Source organism: Trichomonas vaginalis, chromosome I (genome assembly GCF_026262505.1).
Source record: "Trichomonas vaginalis G3 chromosome I, whole genome shotgun sequence".
In the NCBI taxonomy this organism is placed as follows: Eukaryota; Parabasalia; order Trichomonadida; family Trichomonadidae; genus Trichomonas; species Trichomonas vaginalis.
The window spans coordinates 685,877-705,252 of NC_067203.1; the positions used below are offsets into that span (position 1 = coordinate 685,877).

Genomic DNA, 19,376 nt, shown 5'->3' on the forward strand with positions numbered 1-19,376 from the left:
TTATTCATGTAAAAACATTACTGAAATAAGTGAGCTAACGGGTAATTTCAACTCAGTAGTTGAAAATAAAATGTTTCTTGTACTTAATGAACTCAAGAATGTAGGTGAAGACAGACTTGCAAACTTCAACGCTTTGAAATCAATTATTGCGGATAATGAGATTAGAATTAATGAAAAGAATCAACCCAGAAGAACAGCTCAGAATGTTGCCAATTTCATTTTCGTAACTAATAACGTCTACCCCGTCAAAATTGAAGTTGGAGACAGAAGATACGTAGTTTTAAGGGTTAATGGTAAATTCAAGGGTCAATTTGATTACTTCAAGAATTTAATGGATTCATGCACTAAGGAATTTTATGATAACCTTTTAACATATTTTATGCAATATGACCTTTCATCATTTAATGTACGAATCATACCGATGACTGAAGCCAAACAAGATTTAATTGAATTATCAACAAATCCTTTAGATGAATGGATAAATACACATTATGATGAATTGAGTGCAGGTATGACATGTGTAAAAATGCGCTATTCTGCAAACCATCAGACATGAAAGACAAGAATTTCCAAATGAGCATTAAGGATAAATGTGATAAGAAACAGGTAAGAATAGATGGTAAACAAACATGGTGTTATGTTTTGAAAGAAGAAATGAAAGGATTATATAAACAGGTTGAACCAAACGATAATGAGGATTCATTTACTGACGATGAAATACCTGTAAATGAAGCTTTATAAAGTATGATTGGAATTTATTTTTGCATTAATCCTGCTGTGTTGTCAAAATGTCATGTTGTCTCATTTTTTCAGAGAAGTTAATTAACCGAGTGACACATGGTGACGTAGTGACACCTTCAGTTCTTCAAAAATAATTCATAAATGCCTTCCTCATTAATCCTGTGATGTTGTCTAAATGTCATGTTGTCTCATTTTTTCAGAGAAGTTAATTAACCGAGTGACACATGGTGACGTAGTGACACCTTCAGTTCTTCAAAAATAATTAATTATTGAATAACCTGAAACCATTAATGAAAACATTATTTTTGGGTCATTTACACTCATTACGATGAAGTCATGACAAATCATTTCCGGGACTGTTGTCAAAATGTCATGTTGTCACAAACTTTAGAACGGCATAATTTAAATTTTTATTTTTATCATAAATGGATACCCCATAAGCTCAAAATTTACCACGAATCATAACAAGGGAGGAAACGATAAAAATGATGCGAGAACTTGCTAAAAATAACAAACCACTAAAACTGAGAAAATGTGGTTATGCAGTAATGATGGAAAGAGAGACGTTGTCGAAGAGGAATAAAAATTAAATTTGGATTGAGTTTAAAAATTCATCTTTATTAAATTCATCTCTTCCAATCAATTTATTTATTCTATAAATTCTTTTATTTTTGCTTCACTCAGTTTAAGGATTGAACGGTAAGTTTCTAATTTTTTCGATTATTTCTTTCCTTCTTTATCGTTTTCAACCCCCCTGCATTGCGGCTTCTTTTTGTAATAGCATATTTTTGATTTAATTCTGTTTAGTTTCTTTTATATTCATCGTCTGGACTCTTGACTGCTTTGTTGTCACTCATTTCTTACGAAATAAAAAAAATTAAATATTATTTAAATATAATGGAGTAATAAAATAAATCGGAATTTCTATTAATTTATTGTCAACTTCAACTAATGCATTGCCGTTAATATATCTAACAAATTCAGCTATTGTGTCAAATCTTCGTCTTCTTTTTGTCATTGATTTATCAGTTTTTTCCATAATCGAGATGAATCAAAACTTTATCCTTGTTTAAAATTCATGAGCCCCGAATTAATTTGTTCACGTTTAACATCATTCAACCTTTCCATTTGCTTTCTAATATATTCCCATTCTTTTGAAATATCATTTTTCATTTCCACCGGTTTCATGTTTATAGTTCTATGCCATGTATTATTGTAATAATATACTAACTGCTGTATGATGGAGTCATGATTTCCATCCCAGTATATCTGACCGTTAACCCCTAACGCATCTCTAAGAGTTCTCATTACCGCATCAACTATTTTATTATGAAACGTATATGGAGAGGATGAGAAGAAAAATTAATTTGTGGGAAATAATGAGTCATAGCTGCCTGAAATCCTTTATCACCATCACCCCTGATATTATCTACTCTTTCATGATCTAGTAAGTATTGAATAGCTCTTCTTGTTTCCTGTTCTGTTTTCCCTTTCACCGGAATGCAATATAAATATCTAGTGTTAATGTTAATGGCAAATAAATAAGTAACGTTTCCTTTTGAATATTCCAGATGATCGATTTCGTATGAATATGGATATGGAGCAAATGAAGGTCGACTAAATTTTTCCTTTAACGGTTGAATTTTTGGGTCAATTGGTTTATTTAATATCTTGAAATCCTTTTTAAAATCTTTTGCTTCTTTAATGTTGAAATGGATATAATAAAGTGAATGATGAAGGATTAACTGAAGGAGGAGGCGGTACTGTCGTTGGAGGTTTTGGTGTTGCAAGTGGTTTAATTTTATCTGCTTTGATTTTGGATTTCATTCCTTCCTTCATTAATTCTGGATGTATTCTATTCATTTGTTTTAAATATGCTGTATATAAAGGTTTGATATACTTTCCCGCTTCGAGTTTATGTTGAAGGATGAATTCCAAAAGTTGATCTTCATTTAAAAGTCGGGCTGAATATGGTTTAACTAATGAATCATAAATTAAAGCTTGTGCTTCATTTATGGTCTGAAGGACCTGGGTGTTTTGTTCCTTTTGTTTTTGCGGCTCAGGATTATATAATTTATATAATTCATCAATATCTTCTTCTGTTAATACTTTATTTTTGAAATCTTTCAACTGTTTAAGTTGTGATTTAGTTTTTCCCTTTGAATATTCATTATTTTTAATTTTGTCTTTAATTTCAGAAATTATTTTATTATGATATTTCAAAATTTCATTTTTATAATATGGATAATAATATTCCATATCATCACCCGTTATATTTTTATTATGTTTTTGGAGATATGCTTTTAATTCATAATAACTAAGAAAATTTTGATTAAGTACTAAATCACCAATTAAATTTTTTAAATCTACGCTATTCATTTATATAAAAATAAAATAAATGTTTAAGGGTGCCCACCTCTTTGAATCATAGTATCAAAACCATCATTAACGGTTCCTTCTTCTAAAACGGTATCAAATGGTGGCGGTTGTTGTTGCTGTTGATGCTGTGATGGGATTTAAAAAATTCGTTGTGGTTCCTTTTGTCTCTTCTGTGGCATTTCATTAAAAATAAACTTTAAATTCTTTTAAATAAATGGCATACAACATCCATTTTCACAACATACAGCCTTAGTGTGTGCTCCTGTTAATGCAGTCTTACCAATTGTTAAGCGAGTCATTGACCCGTTTTTAAGTTGTAAATTAATATTTGACCATCAAATATCACTTTATCATTTATTATATCCAAATATTTTTTAGGTGTTAATTGTTTATTTTGTCTTAAACTAACACCCTTCATTTTTTGTGCAATCTTTTTAAAATCACTTCCATCAATTGAACCGTTGAATGATGTATAACACTTAGGACATAAAGCAACCATGTTATCACCTTGTTTCTCAATTGCTAAACCCAATAACTTCTTCTCATGTGCTTTTTCTTCAGCTTTATTCTTTAATTTAGGTTTAAATTTCTCATCAAAACAGAAGAAATCAAATGGTGCGAATTTGAAAATGTTTTTATCATAAAATTGTTTATCGGTAACAATTGCTTGAAATGCTTGAGTGTTAGGAAGATTTGGGTCGCCAGCGATTGCCCAATAAGATGAATCAGTATCACCTTCAATGAAATGAAAACGATTAAGATTCATGCATTTATACATAAAATCATAAATGAAAACCAAATACCAGTATTTAGCATTATCTAAAGTGAAGAATGCCTCTTGTAAACATGTATCACATCTATAAAATCTATCTTTGAGCATCACTTGATACGTATCCTCTCCTATTTCTCTTATGTTTTTAAACTTATTTGACATACATGCAACGCGTGACTTCTGTGCATTCATTATTTTAGTCTTTGTGTAATTTTGTGTATTCATTGCATCGTAACCATATGATCCATTAAGTGAAATCTTGCAAAATAAACTTTTCCCTTTATTTCCTTCTAATTCAGCCTTTTGTCTTTCGTTCATAAATTCGTTCGCAAATTCATTAAAGCAAGTGTTTTTCGTAAATGTTAAAATTGATTGAATGTCATCAATGATAAAATTAAACCTGTCTATTAGATACCAAAGATAATAAGAAGAAAATGGTTGATATTGGTTGTGTGTTGATGCTAACTGAGTTAATTTTCTCTGTTTCTGGTCAACTGGTAGATTGTTTGATTTCATGTAATTATACATAAAACTGCCAATTGTTTTTTCATCTGTGATAATATCTAAGTTTCTTATTATCGGTAAAAAGTTTATGTAATCATTAATGTATTTTTCATCAATGTGACCCTTTACTTCAGCCACGAATAAAGTATTTTTCTTCTTAATTATTCCCAGTGCTTTTGCTTTCTTTGTTGCTGTATCACAAATGATAACACCATTCAATCTTCCCGGCATATACATTTTATGGTCAGTATATTGAATGAAATCATGAGGATTAGATGAAAATGATGAAGGATATAATGAATTAAAATCAACACCAACGAAATGAGTCATAATGTTGGTGGTGTCCTCATTTGATACAGTTTTAGTTTCTGGATTATATGAAAGTTTATTAATGTGCGTGATTCCTTTAAGATTAACACGATGTTGAACATTTGATAGACCACCAGTAATTCCATTACGGAGAATGTGATAAGCTTCAACTGAATCTAAAGTCATTGGTAAATTATTTTTTAATGCATAATTTCTTAAATTGATTCTTAAACGTTGAACATCTTCATCTTTATTTGATTTTACGACATTGCAATAACAACACATTAACTGACAATTTTCTTTGGTATGTGGTTTTTCATTATCGATTCTATCCAATGTTGGTTTATTTACATATGTAAACGCTTTACCACACATTTTGCATTTAGATGAAAGGATTAAATCGTGATAGTATTGATAGTCATCCATTGAAACATTGTTTTTGGTATCTCTTTTCGCCTTTTCATCTTGTTTCTTATATGAATCAATTTTATATTTCCAATACTTTTTTGTTAATTCAAAACTTGATTCCACATTTTCTTCTTCTGGATATGTTTCGTTAGGATTGAAGTTCTTATATGCTAACGCGTAACGAATCATTGATGCATTCGATGATAAAGAAAGATTATGAAGCATGTCAATTTTATAAACAAATGTTTCTTCGATAATTTTATCAATTGGGTCAATCATAATTTCAACGTCTTTATTGCAATAATGAATAAAATATTCTAATCTATTCTCAAAATTTTTAGCATCATTGAGATATATTTGATAATCTGAATCGGATATTGTTTCTTGTGTTAATGCTGAATAAAATGAATCTTGAGTGAATGGTTCCTTTTTATATAATTCATCTTCGTAATTCTCCCATGTGATGAATTGATAAGGGAAAAAGGATTTAACACGTGATTTATTGTTTCCGAAATCTTGAGTGAATTGGTCTAATGTTCCACCCGCTATATAATTTCTGATGTCAATAAATCTTAATTCATATGGACAGTTTGTTTTCTTTACTATGACTTGCTTAAATTGAGAAGAAGAACCCAGCATTGATTTTATCTTCCATTTTGCAGTATTTAAATCACGAAGAATTAAATTTAAATCAAACTTTCCCGAATTAAAACCAATGATATTCACTTTATTAAATTCTTCATCTAAAAGCTCTTTCATTGCTTCCTTTTGTTTCTCATTTAATGTATTCATTAATTCTTCATATTGTTCAATATTTGATTTAGCAACTAATGAACAGGTTGAAAATAAAAATTCAATCCAATCAGAGATGAACGAATCACTTGATGTTAAGCAAAAATTCCTCGTAAATGTTTTATCACGGTCTACGACCTCGCCGCTTTGCGGCTTTATTTTGACAGTTGATGATACCATAAATGGTTTTAAGTAAGCGTTCAAAGTTGCACATTCAGAAAGTTGAAGTTCTTCTTTAGTCTCTAATGTTTCGAAGTCAAAAGTAATATAATATCTTGTTGGTTTATAATATTCCTGCAAATTATGTGCTAATAGCCATTGATATATCTTCTGTTTCGTGATATGTGGTGCATATGGTTGTTGTGTGTTTTGCAATTGAACGTCTTGAATTAATCTTCCATTATTTTCTTTACATTTCTCACAATGTTTTAAAAATCTTCTTTGGTTTTTCCTTTCTGGATCATCACGGATAGAATATACTTCTTCTTTGCAAAAGGGGCAAACTTTATATCCTGTGAGTGCTTCAACGTCTGTAATTCTGTCAGCGTGAAGTTTTCCACATGGACTCTGTGTTAATAAAATATTTACTGTTTCAAATTCTGGATCTATCATTATTGATTCCACTAATGGAAAGTCTACCTTGTTAATGTCTACGTCTTCTGGTTGAGGGTCACAATAATAAAAATCAATATTAACGTTTAACATTCTTGCTAACCTCTCACTTTCTGATGAAATGTCAAATCCTTCATATGCATCTATGGCTTCATTTAAATAACTTCTACGAGTTTTAGGATTAACACCATCAGGAATGTTATAGAAGCGTTTAAATAACCTTCTACCTTCGGCTCTTATTTGATTATCATTCATTTTAGCTGTTCCATTTTTGTTCATTTATGTAAGAATAAAAATTAAAAAATAAATAAAAATAAAGTTTATTTTTTTTAAAGTCCGAGACTCAGAGAGTCCAGGGCTAAAGTCCATAAAATGAATTAAGAACACATAAATTTTTATCATCTGCGACGTGACGAATACATTTTAATTTACTCAAGAATGCGTACCCTGATACATTAAATCTAATTCCTGTCTTATTTAATTTCACAACTTTGAAAAGGAATGTATGAATAGCTATAAAATGATGAGATGATGTTTTATGGGTTGCTTCCATTTTTTCTGAAATAAATGAATAAATATAATGTTTATAAGTTTTCATATCTTTTATGTTCTTAATAACGAATGGTATAGACCTTTCAACTTCGTCTTCCTTCGGTGCTGTTCTTTCATATGAAACATTATTGGTATCTTCAATAATGAAACCACAATCGCATAAAATTTTATATGTACCAATTGTTTCTTTTGATATTTTATCTAACAAATCAAAAACTTTATCAACACCTGTACATTTATTTAAATAATAATTTGTGTAAATATCATGGTCTTCTTTCTTAATCGTATTTGTTGCATATGTTACATTTTTCAGTGCTTTTTTGAATTTTTCAGAATCAAGAGGAGGTGAAAGTAATATACATGGATAATCTCCATCGTCAATAAACTGAAGCTTATGTTTATGAATAAATTTTGTGCCTTCTTCTGAAAGTGTTTCGTCAATATCACCATCTAATAAATTTTTAGTAGATTCCAAAAAGTAATTTTTATATCTTTCCTCATGTGATTTTTGAACTTCTGATTCTGAAGCTGGGATATTCATTAAACCCTCTACTTCATTCTCAGCATTTCTCAATTCACTAATTCTTTCATCTATTTCATTTCTTAATTGTTCCAATTTCTCAATCTCATCGTTATAATATTCATCTTGTTTAATTTTTTCTTCAAAATATTCAGGAGGTGTTTCAAGGCTCTCTGAGCCCAGGTCCTCTGGACCATAAAGAGGAATATTCTCCTGTTTTTCAACTTTTTTGGGATATAAATATCTCATTATAGCCTTTTTAGTAATTGGTCCGTTATATTTAAATTCATTCAACAATCTGGAAAACTCTTTCACATTCTGCATATATGTTGGATAAGAACCGTCTCCAAAATTTTCTAAAATATTTTCTAATTCTGAATTAGTGAACTTTAAAGATTTCAATGAATTAGTTGTTATACTCATTTATTATAAAATAAAAAATAAAAAAAATAAATTTAACTTAGTTTTAATTTTACGTAAGAAGTCAATTTTTTATATACCGTCATTTGTAGGTATTATTTCTATCAGATAAAAATTATTTTTCTATTTGTCATCTTTATATAAAGATAAAAAATATTTTTGATTAATAAGGAATTAATTTCATTTTATGTCTTATAATGTGCGCATATGTATTTAAAAGGCATTCATTGAATTGCTTTTCAATCTCTTTCTTTTTTTCATCTTCGAATATTATATCATTTTCATGTTCGAAGCTTGTAAGTTTGTTATCTTCAAATATTATATTAGTTTCATATATCAAATTATGATATCGGTCATATTCTTTTAAGTGATAAATAAATACAAAATTTACGGTTCCTTTAATTTTAAATTCAAAATTAATTTTACAACAGCTTTGTGGATCAATTAGTAAATCAATCAAATAATGTTCAAAATCAGATATTATTCTTTTTCCATACATTTTATATTAAATAAAAAAATCTAACTTTATTTTTTCGGAGTTTTGTGACGAAGTGCGAATCTTCACTTCGTCAAAAATATATTCTTTTTATTAATGGTAATATAGGAATTGTAGGAATAAAAACTTTTTATAAATTATTCATAAATTTTTAAAATCTGCTATTCGGAAGTATGTTCAAAAATCATTCAATTATGTGAGAATTCTTACGATTACAAAAAAAGTCACACAACCCGCATCATATACTACTAAAAAAATTAATTTGATATTTTGAAAATTTTAGCTAAATTATAACTTTGATTATTTAGATAGATTTTATGTTAAATGAAACATGATTTTCTGATCAATTTCTTTCAAATTTTTGTTTTTTTCTGTTCATAAGTGATTTACATTTTAAACAGTTGAATAAATCGACTCCAGTATGCATGTCTTTGATTAGTGTCTAAACTTAAAACTTTATTAATTTCTAAAAAAAATCTAAGCAAAACAATGCATTATTTTACTCAGAAATCACTTTTCTAGTATGAATATACAGATAATATGATTCAACAAGGTATAAAAACAAAATTCATTTTGTCATAATTAAAGCAAGTAAAAATAAAATAAAAAAGATGAAATAATTAGTTCTGTTTGAAGAAATCTTGACGTTCTGCCCAATACTCTTTGGGTTTTGTAGTAATTAATACTGCATCTGGAATATCATCAGTTATGTGTTCAACAAATGGGATTCCAATGGAGTCAAATAAATCAAAATTAATACATTCACCAGGCTTTGAATTATGGCTGATATTTCCGTAATCAATCGCTGGTGGTTGATCAATTTCCATTGCTGGAGTGTATTGGATCTTATCTGGGATCCTTTGGCGCTTGATGTAATCTTTCACTATCGATGCACCGACTTTGCCTTTCGCTGCAAGCATCAAACCATCAACTGTTCTGATTTCACTCTCCATTTTATTCAATGTTAATAAGATATAGTCTGATCTTGATATACATGATCTTGACATATCTGTAATTAGTTTTTCTAATGAAACAAGATTTGATTTGTTAATTTGAGAGAAATCTTCAGTTGATATTGTTCCATTTCTTATCTTACTTTGCATTTCGGACAATGTGTTCTCCATTTGGCCCATAAACTTTTCTGCTTGACGGATCATCTGTGAGAGATTTGTACTCATTTTTAGTTTTTTACAATTACATTAAAAGTGACAATAATCTTTCTTTTTGAATGCGTGGTTACAGACGATTTTTTAATTAGTGAGTAATATCAATTCTATCATAGAGAAAAAGTACATTTGAGTATTTTTTATTTCTATATCAAAATCCGATTTTCTAACATTAGTGTTACCATATGTTGGGTGAGAATTTGTATTTACAATATTATGACTTTTTTTCAATAGAAGAGACATTCCTGATATTTATCAATCAAAAATTATTGAAAAATACAAGTTTTGAAATTCGAAGAATATTAATTTGATAACATGATTATAATTTAATGAAATGAGGAAAAAATAAAAAGTTAAATTGACAATTCAAATGATATTCTAGATTTTGTAAGATGATTATTCGAGATATATTAAACAAGCACAGAATCATCATGTTGGATGCAAAAGAATAGAAATGATTGATTTTGAAGTAATTAATGAATCATTATTATGTCCAATATTTGAATATACATTCTCAGAAAAAGTTGATAGGTTTTTAATAGAAGTCAAGCGGATCCATATTCAAAAAATAAATCAATTTGTAAAATGTCAGAAAATGTTCATTTTTTTTAAAAAAATGCAAACTTCATCTCTTTCTTTTATATTATTTTACATTTCAAATTTACATCATTCATATGTTGATGAATGGGAAGAAGTCTACTCATCATCATATAATGGAACACTTTATAATCAAAATAAGAGTTACACTGGTAATAGATATAGAGGAGATTTTTATGTCTACAATGTTTATTTTTCGAATCTTGGCAATGATGGCGTTTTTTCTTTATTCAAAAGAAATTAATTCATTAATATCAATGTGTACATTTGAGAACTCATCTAATAAGAATCAGGGTGGCTCAATTTACCTCGGATATGGTCAAAGTTCCATTAGAAAGGTTTGCAGTTTTGGATCTCGATCACATAATATGGGAGGCTTTTGCTGTGTTTTAAGGCATGGGTATGATGGTTTAAACCATATCAATGAAGTTCATGAGTCATCGATAGCTTTTAGTAATATAGCAATTTCTTATGGGCATTCTAATGTTTATTTGAAAAATGGAACATCATTTTTAAAAAACAATATGACCAGAAATTATGGCCAATGTACAGCAATTAGTATAAGCGAAGGTGAAACTTTGATTAAATATTCAATTTTTGAAAAAAATCATGGATATTTTACTTGTGGAGTTTTTTTGAAACCATCAAAATTTAACAGCAATGTTTTCATTAATGATACTTTCAATTTTTCAATGTTTTATTTTTGGATATCAGGCGCTATTTTTAATAACTGCTATATTGAATATAACTTTAAAACTTATCAAGCTATGATTTACCTATTTAATGGTTCAATTACCATATATAATTCATACATTCGAACTTCATATTTAATATATCATCCTAAAGTAAATGTTACAATTGTACCTTATAAAAAAGTTTCAATTGATCTTCAATTTCTTTCAACAGAACTTTGTCCAGGAAATAAGTATTGTGTTTATGAAGGCAAGCAAGATAATATCACTGATCCAATTAGTTTTAGAAATTTTAAATCAATAATCAAGCGAAGAAGGTAACTTCATCAAATAATTTTTATTTAAGGTTTTGAAACTCAGTTCTATATAGATGTTATTATTCAAATTTGATATAAACTGAATTTTTATAAATAAAATATTTATATCCCATAATTAACATAGTATATGGAAACTTGGGAAATCTGGAGATAAAACACCTGCAATGATGGCAATGCTTTCAACAATTCAACAACAAATTTAACATTTTCTTCTGCGAGTTTTTCTGATTTGTTGATAGACATGAACATACCGCCTGTGTATATGTATTGACCAGCGAATGTTTTGAGTTTGTTCAATGTCGAGAACTGTTTCATCAATTCATCGAATCCTTTGTACAATGTCGCGTAGAACCTGAATTTCTGTTGGACATCCATTTCTGAATTGATGATGATCTGAATTCCACCAACAGAAATAGAGTGAACAGTGAATGAAACTGAATCTTGTCGATACTGTAGATCGTTCAATGTACTTTCTGGCAAAATCTTAAGAAGCATATATTTGACTCTCCATTTTATTCAATGTTAATAAGATATAGTCTGATCTTGATATACATGGCCTTGAAATATCTGTAATTAGTTTTTCTAATGAAACAAGATTTGATTTGTTAATTTGAGAGAAATCTTCAGTTGATATTGTTCCATTTCTTATCTTACTTTGCATTTCGGACAATGTGTTCTCCATTTGGCCCATAAACTTTTCTGCTTGACGGATCATCTGTGAGAGATTTGTACTCATTTTTAGTTTTTTACAATTACATTAAAAGTGACAATAATCTTTCTTTTTGAATGCGTGGTTACAGACGATTTTTTAATTAGTGAGAATTGAATGAATTGTCAAAAATTAGATCTAATTTCTTTAAAAATTGAAAAGTGACACAATTATAATTTACATTATTGATTTCCATTATTAAAAATTCTTGAGCAAGAAAGTTACTTCTGATTGAAATCAAACTAATCATTCTATTTCACAATTCAAAAGTACCTTCATTTCGAAATAGATTTCTGATTTTTCTAATGCAATCAAATATCATTCTTCCAATATAACTCATCAAAATCCGTAAAAATTGCACATAATTATCTGAACTGAATATGAAAATACAAAATGTTTTTCAAATTACAATAAAATCCTATCGGAAACGAATTTTTCTCAAATATTCGGTTATTTTGAGCCGAAAAATGTATATTTTCTCTTGTCCATCTTTGCAATTTCATCAACATCGTTCTAATACATTCATAGTCAACTGCATTCAAAATCCTAAATCTATTAAGGCTATTTATAAACAAAATAAATAGGATATCGTCCTTCCAAAAATAAGATATTTCTAAAAATTGTCCTAGTAGTATACAATATCCTCAAAGGTAGGGTTAAAAAAATGACATATGTTTAGTCGCTTTCATATGTTCTAGATAATTTCTTCAATTCGCAAGCACATGATATAAAATAAATAATTGTTCATCAGGGAGCAAAATAGCTTAATAGAACTTTCTCTTGCAGAGTTCGTGTTATATATATTTGCCAAATTGATAAAAATATAAAATCATTTACAAAATTATAGATTTCCATACCAAAAGTGATTCAAAGTACAATTCTAACATAATAATAAGTATTGATTTTCATTTCATGATCAAAAGACTATTAAAACCCATTATGACCTAAAACATATATATCTTAGGGGGAAAAATTATTCAGGTCTACCTTATTCAATGTTGTGACACTTATGATGCAGATGTGATATTACATAATGCAATCGATCAAAAATTATTGAAAAATACAAATTTTGAAATTATTAGGAAATTTCATTAATATTAATGATAACATAATTTAAGTTTAATGATATATGAAAAAGAATAAACAATAATGATACCGATTTGGAAGTTAATTTCTAAAGAATGTTTTTTTTTTCAGGAAGATCTAATTTAAAATAAAAATTATCTTCCAAATCGGCATCACTATAAAGAACCATTAATTAATGTAAAATACAAAAGATAATCAAAATTTTGTAAATTGATAATTCGATTAGCATAAAAGAAACAAAAGAATTAACATATTGAATGACATTTGAATAGAAATTAATTAATCTTGAAGAACTTAATCAATTTCTGAGTCATAAGTCGAACCAACATTTGAATATACATGCTCAGAAAAAGTTAACAAGTTTTTGATTGAGATCAAGCGGATCCATATTCAAAAAATAAATGCATTTATATGTTGTAAAAAACGATAATTATTCAAAATACTACCTTTATCTCTTTCCTTTATGGTTTCATATATATCAATTCTGCATTATTCATTTGCTGATGAATGGGAAGAAGTCTACAAATCTTCATATAGTGGCACAGTTTATAATCAAAATCAGAGATACGAAAGAAATTCATACAGAAGAGACTTTTATGTTTATAATGTTTATTTTTCGAATCTTGGTAATGAAGGCGTTATTTATCTTAAATCGGACGAAATTAAATCGTTAATATCAAAATGTATCTTCGAGAATTCATCTAATAGGAAAGATGGTGGATCTATTTTCATTGACCAAGGCCAAAGCTCCATTAGAAAAGTTTGTAGTTTTGGATCTCAATCGGCTAGTAATGGATTTTTTTGTTATATCAAAAAACCGGATGTTCTTACAAATATTAATGAAATTAATGATTCATCGATAACTTTTAGTAATCGAGGAGATCAAAAAGGATATGGCACTGTATATTTGGTAAGAGGAAATTCCCTTTTACAGAATAATCTCACAAGAAATTATGGAATATACCCAGCAGCCTTATACATATGTTGTGGCGAAAATATTCTTTGATTAAATATACAATTTTTGATGGAAATAATGCAGAAAAGAGTATTTGTAATATGGAAAGGAAACCATCAAAATATAATAGCATTATTTTCATTAACAATACGGCCACATTAGCAATGTTTGATTTTTGGGATTGTGATTCCACTTTTAGTAACTGCTACATAGCAAACAACATCCAAAGGCATAATTATATGTTTTACACAGAAAATTGTTCAATTACCATATTTAATTCATATATTCATACTACTAATCATATATATCATCCTTCTCAAAATATTACAATTGTTCCTTATACAAATATATCAATTCAACTTCAATTTCTATCAACAGAACTCTGTCCAGGGAGTAGTTATTTTGTTTTCCAATACAAGCGAAATGAAATCACTGATCCAATTCATTTTAATGACCTTAAATCATTAGTCAAGCGTAAAAGGTAAAATGTTGGATTAACAATAAATAACTCATTTCTTTGAAGAATGTAGCATTTGGAAATTTGAAGTGACCTTATGGGTTTTTGATGGACTAAATAGACGATATCATATTAGTATGATATCAGTTGGAGATTTTTTCATTAAAAATTTGTTATCAATGAACACTTAATGATTGAAATCGATGTTTAAAAGTCCCATAAGAATTTTATTTCTTTTATTGAAAATCAGCAAATTATCTTGAAAAATCTGGTTCCAAATGATTATTGTAATCTAGATATAACTTAGATAATATGGATTTAGTTTAAATGTATAAAATTTTTTAATGAAATGATTCTTATTTATTGAACACTCATGCATATCTTTTGCTGAACATATTAATACTGCAGTTGGAAAATCTTGGGAAGTTAATAGATTCATATTGTTGTAGTAAATTGCTGAAGATTGATTATTTTTAGTTGCATTAGTAAAATATATCTTCGCTGTGATTCATTACAATCGATGCAATGGTTTTGCTATTAGCTATATCAAAATATCAATTAAGATTTCAATCACCTCCTATTTATCATGACTCATAAACCCTGCAAAACTGACTTAATTATCTACCTAACCTGATACAAAACGATGTTGACGATTATATAAGAAATAAGCACATATCTTGAGAAGTGCCTTATTGGAAATTAATATATAATTCTCGAGATATATGCTTATATCTTATAAAAGACTATCAGATTTCAGGATACCATATTTCTTTTGTGATGCATATGTGATATCCAAGGAGGATATTGATCAAAAATAACTGGATAAGTGAAATTGGAAATAAAATAAAAAATTGAAATTAAAAAAAATATCCAATAATGACTCAATTAAAAATTTAATATTTTGTTAAAAAGGAATAAAAACTAGTATTACATTAAAATCATTTCATAAAATAAACTTTGGTATAATAATTTAATATCATTTCAGAAAATAAACAAAATCCTTTATCAAATATATAATGCTCTATTGTTATAGAAAAGAAATTAATTGATCCCGAAGAACTGTTTGAACTATAAGTAGACCCGACTTTTGTATTTGAAAGTTCAGAAAAGTTGTCAGGTTTTTGATAGGTCTCAAGCGGATCTGTATTCAAAAATAATTCAAATAAAATGATGTCAAAAAATAGAATATTATTTTAAATTCTGTTTATTCCTTTGATTATATCTTATATATTAAACAAACATCATTCATCAACAAATGAATGGGAAGAAGTCTACAAATATTCATTTATAGGCACAGTTCATAATCAAAATCGGAGTTACGCAGGGTATTCAGGAGATTTTTATGTTCGCGACGTTTATTTTTCGAATCTTGGCAACGAAGGTGTTATTCACCTAAATTCTAGTGATGTTAAATCACTTATATCAAGTTGTAGTTTTGAGAACTCAAATAATAAAGACAATGAAGGTGGGTCTATTTATAGCAAGAATGGGCAAAGTTCCATTCGCAAAGTATGTAGTTTTGGATCTTATTCGAAATATGGTTTGTTTTGCACAATATTTGTCCCAGATAACACGACAAGTATCAACGAAATTCAAGACTCAACTGTGGCATTTAGTATTGGTGTTGGAATGGATGTCTTGCAATCTATTTAAATTATGGAAATATTTCATTTTTACGAAACAATGTCACAAAAAATGACGCTCATGCAATTACAGCTTTAAGCATAAATTCTGGTGAAGGAAACTCATTAATAAGATATTCAATTATTAATGCAAACGATGCTAATAACTATATTTGTTCAGCATCTGACAAATCATCAAAATATAGAAACTCTGTTTTGACTAATAATACTTCTTGGCGTGATGTTCTGTTTTCGTTAACTAATTCTGATGTTACTTTTGAAAATTGTTTCATAGCAAATAATAACTATGTTAAATATTTTTTTAGTGAAAATTCTGGTTCAATTACAATTTATAAATCATATATTGATTCTAAACAAATATGCGAATCGAATCAAGACGTAAGAATCATACCATATAAAAAAGTTTCAATTGAGCTTCAATTCCTATCAACAGAACTCTGTCCAGGGAGCAGCTATTTTGTTTATGAATACAAGCAAAATAATTTCACTGATCCAATTCGTTTTAAAGACTTTAAATCACCAATCAAGCGTAAAAGATAAACTCATTAAATAATTCAATATCTTGATGATATATATGTATATTTTGGTGTTACAAGCTCTTGTTTATTGTGTGCTTTTTTAAATTATATAATATGTAAACTCTAAATGAAAGATTTTTAATAATTTGTGGAAAATCCTCGTTATGTGAGTGATGTTAATTCAAACTTGAACTTAATTGAATAATGATTCAATATAAGTCATTTAAATTTATTCAGCTTCGAACTGCAAATGAATAATATCTATAATGAACATTTGTATTATTTGAAATGGAGATTGAAATATGTATACAATTTTTTGGCTACAATCTTCATTGGTTCATTCTCTGTGATGCGAAAACCTGCATTGAAGATAAGTTCATAGCAAATTTGAGAAATCTAGAGACAAAATACATGCAATGGCTTGTCTTCCAGCATGAATTTCATCAAATGGAAAACAGTGAATGAAAATGAATTTTGTTAGTTCTGGAGATTGTTCGAAGTATTTTCTTAAAAAATCTTAAGAACTATCTATGTGATTTATCATGTTAATTAACACTGCATCACAGAGATTCCATATGTCACCCATCTAAAATATTTAAAAACAATTTCTCTCCATTTCAATATAAACGCTTGCAACAAACTTTTTTATTAATGTAGAGAAGTGAATATTATGATACTTAAGTTAAAAGACTGAAATATATTAAATTTTCGATTTTGAAATTAGAAAAATATTTCAATATTATGTTAACATAATTGAAAATTTAAAGAGATGTAATTAGAAAATAAAAGAAACACTAATTAAAGCAAAATACAAAGAATAATCAAAATATGGAAGAATAATAATTTCATTTCAATAATGAATCAATGTATTTTATCAAATACATCATATCATATGGTTTCAGAATACAAAATGATTGATTTCGAAGAAAGATTTATGGTATAAGTAGATCCATTATTTGAATATGTATACTCAGAAAAAGTTGACAGGTTTTTGATAGAGATCAGGCGGATCCGTATTCAAAAAATAAATGGATTTCTGTGTTGGCAAAAAATGTGACGTGTAATAAATGACATTTTATTCTCTTTCTTTTAAAGCTTCATAATATAACAAATCTTCATTTTTCGTCAAATAATGAATGGGAAGACGTCTACAAATCTGCATATAATGGCAACATATACACTCATAACCAGAGATATAAAAGATATTCGGGAGACTTTTATATTTACAACGTTTATTTCTCGAATCTTGGAAACTAAGGAGTTATTTATCTTTTTTCTAGTGAATTTAAATCCCTTATATCAAGGTGTTCCTTCGAGAATTCATCAAATTGCAATGAAGGCGGGTCAATTTATATCTATCAAGGCCAAAGTTCCATAAGAAAACTTGCAGTTATGGATCTCAGTCGACTGATATTGGAAGCTTTTGCTATATTAATCAATTAGATAATCCCATAAACATCAATGAAGTTCATGATTCATCAATAATACTTAGAAATAGAGGTTATCGTTATGGATATTCAACAAACCATTTAATTAACGGAAATATTTCATTTTTAAATAACAACATCACAAAGAATTATTGCAAAAATTCTGCAGCTTTTGTTATAGGAAATGGAGAAGGAAATTCTTTAATTAAGTATTCAATTTTAAATGAAAATCAAGCAGAAAGCAGCATATGTACAACAGATGATAAACCATCAAAATATAAAAAGATTGCTTTCATCAACAACACTGCCAAATATGCAATGTTTGATTTTTGGAATTGTGATTCCACTTTTAATAGCTGCTACATTGCAAATAATTGCCAAAACTATAATTATTTGTTTTACATATATTATGGCTCAATTACTGCATATAATTCATATATTCAAACCACAGATCATATATGCAATTTGGATCAAAACATAACAATTGTGAATTATAAAAAGATTTCATTTGAATTTCAATTTCGATCAACAGAACTCTGTCCTGCAAGTAATTATTTGGCCTCTCATTCAATCGAAAAATGAAAACTCCCATATATTTATTAATAGAATGCTGAACAGTTCTTATTTTGAATTCAATGCTTGATTGACATATTAATAGTATTTTGATTTCTATAGTACATATAATCTTTTTATGCATATATGTTTCGTTTAATGTCGCAGAATGATCTATTATTAATTGTGATATTAAGAGTACCCTTTGGCCAATCTAACTATATTTCAAACTTCTGACAAATGAAGTAAAACATCATATTAATCAGCATGAAAAAGTTGCATTAATATTTTTTAGTATATTAATGATGTCTAGTTGTTTATATGAAGTTATCACATATCAATTTTAGAGATTTTAGAGTGATTACTAAATTGTTTTAGAGTTAAGTACAATTATGGCTGGTTTATTGGAATATAAACGTTTATGAGAGGTAGAATTCTCTGAAATTTGATTTTTCCTTAATTTAAAAATGAAAAATGACTCGAAGTTCTTTTATTTTTAAAATATCTCATTATATGTGCAGTTTGCGAAAGAAATCATCAATATAGTATTAATCAGGATTTGACAGTAGACGAAATTACCTATCTGCAAAATTTTCTATGATATTATGCCCATGATTCATTTGATGATTGTTGCAATATTTACTTTTTCCATGATTTGGCCACTAATCAGGAACAAAGATGATGTTTACAATTATATGTCAATAGTTGAAAAAAGACTCCAAATACAGATTTAGGCGCTGATATCGGTCCAT

The 19,376-nt window shown here is 27.9% G+C and overlaps 4 protein-coding genes across 4 annotated transcripts, besides 3 other annotated features; 2 read left to right on the forward strand and 2 right to left on the reverse strand.

Moving 5' to 3' along the window:
* Positions 1-2,354: part of a mobile genetic element that runs on past the window's edge.
* TVAGG3_0903790 (uncharacterized protein) lies at positions 553-741 on the forward strand (the record flags this gene model as incomplete). The annotated part of the gene is made up of 1 exon (XM_051251443.1): positions 553-741. One exon carries the CDS (start codon positions 553-555, stop codon positions 739-741), a length of 189 nt encoding a protein of 62 aa, XP_051077017.1.
* Positions 2,355-4,286: 1,932 nt separating the features above from the next.
* Positions 4,287-6,796: a mobile genetic element.
* A 1,100-nt stretch (positions 6,797-7,896) lies between these two features.
* Positions 7,897-8,508: a mobile genetic element.
* Positions 8,509-8,878: 370 nt separating this feature from the next.
* Positions 8,879-9,688, reverse strand: TVAGG3_0903820 (uncharacterized protein; the record flags this gene model as incomplete). Its single annotated transcript, XM_051251444.1, has 1 exon — positions 9,126-9,683. One exon carries the CDS (start codon positions 9,681-9,683, stop codon positions 9,126-9,128), a length of 558 nt encoding a protein of 185 aa, XP_051077018.1.
* A 1,193-nt stretch (positions 9,689-10,881) lies between these two features.
* On the reverse strand, positions 10,882-12,025 carry TVAGG3_0903830 (guanylate cyclase protein; the record flags this gene model as incomplete). Its single annotated transcript, XM_051251445.1, has 1 exon — positions 11,380-11,772. The coding sequence occupies one exon, from the start codon at positions 11,770-11,772 to the stop codon at positions 11,380-11,382; it is 393 nt and encodes a 130-aa protein (XP_051077019.1).
* Positions 12,026-13,535: 1,510 nt separating this feature from the next.
* TVAGG3_0903840 (uncharacterized protein) lies at positions 13,536-14,078 on the forward strand (the record flags this gene model as incomplete). The annotated part of the gene is made up of 1 exon (XM_001304070.1): positions 13,536-14,078. One exon carries the CDS (start codon positions 13,536-13,538, stop codon positions 14,076-14,078), a length of 543 nt encoding a protein of 180 aa, XP_001304071.1.
* Between the last annotated feature and the right edge of the window lie 5,298 nt (positions 14,079-19,376).